Source organism: Sinocyclocheilus anshuiensis, unplaced genomic scaffold (assembly GCF_001515605.1).
Source record: "Sinocyclocheilus anshuiensis isolate Anshui unplaced genomic scaffold, SAMN03320099.WGS_v1.1 scaffold62, whole genome shotgun sequence".
NCBI classification, from domain to species: domain Eukaryota; kingdom Metazoa; phylum Chordata; class Actinopteri; order Cypriniformes; family Cyprinidae; genus Sinocyclocheilus; species Sinocyclocheilus anshuiensis.
Window position 1 is genome coordinate 1257439 of NW_015544180.1, and position 6415 is coordinate 1263853.

At 39.8% G+C, this 6415-nt stretch overlaps 1 protein-coding gene across 1 annotated transcript; it reads left to right on the top strand.

Annotated features, from left to right (window-relative positions):
* Positions 1 to 215: 215 nt before the first annotated feature.
* On the top strand, positions 216 to 6036 carry LOC107696361 (chromobox protein homolog 2-like). Its single transcript, XM_016496659.1, has 5 exons — positions 216 to 374; positions 449 to 492; positions 2737 to 2802; positions 3805 to 3874; positions 3968 to 6036. Exons 1-5 carry the CDS (start codon positions 291 to 293, stop codon positions 5303 to 5305), a joined length of 1602 nt encoding a protein of 533 aa, XP_016352145.1. The 5' UTR covers positions 216 to 290; the 3' UTR covers positions 5306 to 6036.
* Positions 6037 to 6415: the final 379 nt, after the last annotated feature.

Below are 6415 nucleotides of genomic sequence, written 5' to 3' on the forward strand. Positions count from 1 at the left end.
TACGTCTAAATATATAATCAGTTTACTTTTACTTATGTTTGTAAATTCTGTGAAACCATTTATATTTGTGCAGTCTATCAAAAGAATACGCGTACAACAGATTCAGATTACTATATATCATTTCACATCAATGTGCTGTTCGCCAAAAGTTCACGGGCTTAAAATATGTGTGACGTCACGTGGACGGTGTCCTCCGAGGGCCAGTGCGCGCGCTGCGCGTTTGTGTATCCGCCCCCTTCTGTCCTGCTCCGCGTTCCCGTTCACAGAGAACGAGATGAGAATGAGATGAGATGAGAAGAGTCATGGAGGAGCTGAGCGCCGTGGGAGAGCAGGTCTTTGATGCCGAGTGTATCCTCAACAAACGCCTGAGGAAGGTAACAAACAAACACACACACACACGTGAACCCGAATGCGTGCGCGATCCTCAACGCGTGTTTGATTTCCACAGGGCAAACTGGAGTATCTGGTCAAGTGGAGAGGATGGTCGTCCAAGTAAGTGAGAACTGATACATATACAGCCTTTAGTGTGTGTGTGTGTGTGTGTGTGTGTGTGTGTGTGTGTGTGTGTTGAGTGTGTCTGTGTGTGTGTGTGTGTGTTGTGTGTGTGTGTGTTGTGTGTGTGTGTGTGTTGTGTGTTGTGTGTGTGTGTACACACACTATACAGGCGATATATATGTGCATCATATAGAGCAGTACTTTGCCAGTAAACGTGCTTGAATGTGACTCTCGAGGAAGAGAGAGAGAGAAACAATAAAAACATCAACAGCGTGTTGCGCGTTTAGTTTCGCGTCCACGCGTGAATTCTTGCACTGCTCTCCACTTGATTAGCTTTTTCTGCATTTCTCTTTGTCTTCTAAGTTACTTTTGCTGTGTCTTTTCATCAAGTTGTTTTTGTTCGACTGTCCAATCGCAGTTGGTGAAATAAAATCGACAGAAACTAACGTAAAGAAACAGAAAAATGTTTTAGTGTTTTATTTTAGTTAGCATTTTCGGTGATAAACATCATGTATTGGCTTCAGGAATCGCGTAATGCTCGGTCAGTTATTACAAAGCCAGTTACACTGTATCAGTTTTAGAACGCTTTTTGTTACTTTGTAACATTTTTTTTTCTTTTGTAGTGTAAACGGTTTGTAGAACGTGCAGCGCGTGGTTTTTCAATTTTTTTTTTCATTCAAAACTCCAGCTGCCCCTCAGCCCCCCTTAATGCCCCCACTCTTGCTCTCTGTTACATTGTCGCCCCCTTTTTGCCCCGTCTATGGGCACTTGAGCTGTCAATCACACGAGCCACACCTACCGCGCGCGCTTCCATCTGCTTCATTGATTATTTACAACTCGCATCTGTTTTTTATTGGTTATTATTACTTGTTCAAGCAAAATCATAAACTGACCAGTACCCAGGGACAATGTCTAAAATGCTCTAGATATGTAAAATGAGGGACGAGAGGTGATGTCTTGTTGTTTAACATTTGATATATTAGCCTATACATAATAACATAATAGCCTATAAGATATTTAATAAATTTTTGTTTCTGTAATGCACATTTAAAATATTGCGAATGGATGTAAGTGAGGTTCTTAACACATTTTCCTGGTCTTTTGTGATCGATGTATGGAAGGCTGTTTCCACCACAGGGTAAAAAATAAAAAATTGTGAGACGATTTTATCTCACAATTCATAAAAAACAATTGCAAGATTTAAACTTTGCAATTCTTAGAAAGGGAGTACAAATTATGAGATGAAGTTTTGCAAGAAAAAAGTCAGAATTGTGAGATAAAAAGTCGCAATTACCTCTTTTTTTCATCCTGTGGCAGAAGCAAAATAAACAAAGGTGTGAGATATTCAACTCATAATTCCAAGAAAAAAGACAGAATAGGGAAAAAGTCACAATTGCAAGAAAAAGGTTATATCTTGACATTCTGACTTTTTTTTCTTAGAATTTCGGTAAAAGAGTCAGAATCCTGTAGCCGAAACAAAAAACTGAATTGTGACACATCAACTCAAAAAGGCAATTACCTTTTTAATTTTTTATTACGTGATGGAAACAGGCTTCTATATTAATTAAACCACACTGTTTATGTCAGTTCCTGTTGGATAAAATCAAGATTTGTCTTGCATTATTTTCCCGCGGGACGTAGCAGTAGTAGTTATGAAAGAAAAATGAATGCTGTTCATGTTGATTTTGAGTAATGCCGGGTTAAGGACATCTGTTTTGATAGACCACTACTTTTTTGTGTGTTAAATGAAATCCAGACATTACAGACTCTTTGAAGTGCCCTTTTAAGTAAACTGTCATCTTATCTCTTTTTTTCCTCTGCTATATAACGCCAACCAGGCCGCGTCTGAAGTCCAGTTCAACTCCACATCCCTTCTGTTTACATTTACAGTAGCAGATGCAAAATTGCTATCCAAATGATACTTAAGGGGTGGTACACAAATAGCTTGTTTTGCATGCTTTATGCTCATTTAGTCTTGTGGTGTGACATGCTGTATTTTCGACTATCATCCATGCAGTTTTTTATGTGCATATGATTCATATTAATTGCAAGACTATATGAATTATATGTACTTTAAAAACATCATTTGTCACACTTAAAAGCTTGTCAAACTCGAAAGAAATAATAAGAGTTATAGACTTTCCTTTGTGAATAGCCAACTTTTTGATGCTAAATGAACAATTTCATGAGCAAGTTATGTCATCTACTCACATGCTAAAGAAGCCAGTGTCTGTGTTGCAGGCATAACAGTTGGGAACCTCAGGAAAACCTTCTTGACCCGAGACTATTGGCTGCGTTTAACAAGAGGTAAGAGGTTTCTCCCATTGGACGAGCAGGCCTGTATGTGAGAGCAACGCCCCCTTCCCCATGTGCAAACAATATGGGCTGCAACGCTTGGGAGGGCGTCAATGGGGCTCCATTCACAGGGCCATTCAAGGGCTGCAGACGTGTCCAGGCTCACGAGTTCCTCTGCAGCCTGACTGAAAATCAAACATCATTAACATTTTCAATGGAAACTAGTTTTAGAGTTTTCTGTCAGCGTTTCACATTTGGTTTCACAGTTTATGAAGGATGGGTGTGAAAAGGTGACTTGGATCACTTGAGAAACGAAACCACATGTTGACTCCAACATGCTCCTGTTAAAAAAATAGATTTTTACATTTTCTGAAGAATATTTGCCTAAATATGGCTCGGAATCCATCCTTCAATGTAAGTACATGGGAATTTTTCTCCCGTTTTATCGTTCGTCAAGGACATATTTCTTTATTTGAGAAATCATTAATGTTTGGAGAACAAATGATGCTTTTCCTAGGAAACACCACTTTTTGCTAACACATCTGCCAAAAACAAAGAAAGTGATGTTTTTTGTCCAAATTAGAACAATGGAGAGTTGTGACAGGAAGTGGGGAGAAAGAACAGGAAGTGAGGAGGCTTAAATATATAAAAACAGGAACTGAATTTCAAAATTGGCTTGTTTTTTTCCAAGACTGTTAAAATAATATTTGGTTCTTTTTTTTTTTATTTAAATATATTTTAATTTTTTTGTCTTACTTTTTATTGTTGGCTTTATTTATGATTATTTATTTATTTAAATCCTCTTTATGTAAAGCACTTTGAATGACTCTTGTTTATAAAATATGCTATTTAATTAAAATTCTCTTTGACTAATGGCTTTTAATACCAAAGTAATGGTCATACATATTACAACTTAATAATAGCAAAGACTGTATGATCTACTCAACTGAAATGAAAATATATTGCTAATCACTGCTTTTTTTGTAATTTTTCCCACATTTTGTCCATTCTTAGGGAGCAGGAGCGGGAACTCTTGATCAGCAAAAAGGGGAAACGGCCTCGTGGACGACCCAGAAAAATATTGGTAAGTATGCCTCAAAAAATGCTCCAGATCTACTGAAAAAAGCAGTTTGCACCACACATTATGTTCTCACCATTTTCTATGTTCATCTCTCAGGAAACCATTCCAGTGGTGTCCAAATCAAGCAGCTCCTCCTCATCGTCCTCATCTTCTGGTTCTTCATCATCTTCCTCGTCTTCTTCCTCTTCTTCAGATGATGATGACGATGAAGACGACAATGACAGAAATCCAAAACCGAGCCCACGTCCACGAGAGCACCACCCGGTCCCTCAGAAGAAAGCTCAGATCGTGGTGGCCAAGCCAGAACCGCCGAAGAAGAAGCGAGGGAGGAAAGCGCTTCCTCCGGAGTTGAAGGCGCAGCGTCAGGCCAAAGGTCCTCGGAAGATTCTCAAGCCCATTTCCAGAGACTCTGAGCTCCAAGGGAGCATAAAGAAACCGCTCATGCCTGCAAGCTTCACCTACACCGGGTTGAACCGAAACTCTGGAAGGGAGCTGATGGCACTGCAAAATAGAGGTTATTTTACCCAGAAGAGCTCCTTAAGTTCCCTTGGACGCTCCGTCGGATCGGCCTCATCGCCTACTGCGTTAAGTCGGCTGCCACAATCCAAAACCGCTTCGGATTTCAAGCTCTCGGTCTCAGATATGAGCAGCGGAGGAGTCGATCCCAATATGCCCACGTGCAAATCTCCAGGGGTGGCTGCGTTGAATATTCACAGCAGCAACGGACAGACGTGTCCACAACTCTCTCCGAATGTCCTGAAGGTCTCGGATCAGACTCTACTTCAAAGATCAGGATCTCTCCAGAAATCCCCATCAAGCTCATTTTCCTCTCTTAAAACTCCCTCCAGCCTTCAAGCTCTCAACCTACAGAGCATCAACAAAACGGCGCAGGGTAATGGGACCTCTGTGAACGACGGTTCCTACTTGAAGGGTACCTCCAACCCTGGTAGAAAAAGCTCTGTGTTTAACGCAAGACACGAGCATAGTCCCGCACCGAATGCCCCAAGTAAGTTCCCAACCAATCAACAAGTCCTAAAGAGTCCGCAACGGGATAAATCCAAAGCGGACGATTTGTCCGAAAGACTCGGGAAGAAGAATCAAGGTAGAGCGGACAAGATTCTGGTTCCGACATCCGAGGGCCGAGATCAACCAGTGCCGGATAGATCCTCGTCTAAAGACGCTGGGAAACCAAGCAAGACCCTGAGCGAGTTGAGCACTGGTGAAGAGGGAAGCAGCTCAGATTCTGACCATGATTCCTCATTTCCAAGCGACAACCGTGACTTGGCCATCTCGGTGCAAGCGGGCCAGGACTGGAGGCCGACACGGAGCCTGATCGAACACGTGTTTGTCACCGACGTCACTGCAAACCTGGTCACTGTAACGGTAAAAGAGTCCCCCACCAGCGTTGGTTTTTTTAGCATCCGCAATTATTGAATGTCGACAACTGGAACCGCAGCCACTCTGGGATAATCAGGAGAAGTTTCGAAGGAATCAAAGGAACTGTTTGGTGCTTCTCCATCTTTGGATTTTACTTGTTTTGACTCAAAATCTGACTGTTTTAGTTGGCCAGTTTTGGAGTTCTTTGAGAAAATGAATGCCTGAAGACCTGCTCAATCGGAGACGTTTATAATCTCAGTTAAGCGTAGATATTAAGCATAAATATGTTACTGAACAAATGATTGACCGTTCGTCTTAGTTTCCACTTCAGGGATGGTTTCATGTTCTCTTGATGTTGATTCTGAGTACAGTATTAGTGAAGAAGAAAGTTATAAGATCAGAACAAATTTATCCAAAAATGTTATATAGCTGAATCTCAGATTACGTCTTTTAAGGTGCCTGTTTTTAAAGCTGTCCTCTTTCTGCCTGATAAGTATTATAACTGAGGGGTTTTTTGTTTGTTCCTTCTAGTATGAATGTGGGTATCTTTTATACTACACAACAGTTCTCTGTTTATTTATTATTATTTCTTACTGGTTTTTGTTGGTAGGTGAAATGCTGAAACACAGTAAAGGTTTTTTTTTATACAAAATTCATCATTGTCTGTTCTGTGTCAAACCTACAGTTCAGAATATGGATGTGTATATAATCAGGGGTGTAAGAACGACAGTAAAGAAGTCTCTTCTGCTCACCAAGGCTGCATTTATTTGACCAAAAATACAGTAAACCGCAGCAAAATTTTTATATATTATTACAATTCGAAATAACTATTTTCTATGAGAATATATTGTAAAATGTAATTTATTCCTGAGATCAAAGCTTAATTTTCAGCATCATTACTCCAGTCTTCAGTGTCACATGATCCTTCAGAAATCATTCTAATATGCTGATTTGCTGCTCAAGAAACATTTGATTATCAATGTTAAAATCTTTCATAAATAGAAAGTTCAAAAGCATTTGAAAATAGAAATAGCCTTTACGGTCTCTTTTGATCAATTTAATGTATCCTTGTTAAATAAAAATATTCATTTGTTACAAACAAAAATTTTAATGACTCCAAACTTTTGAATGGTGGTGTAGTTTTTTTTTTTTTTTCCCCTTCAAAAA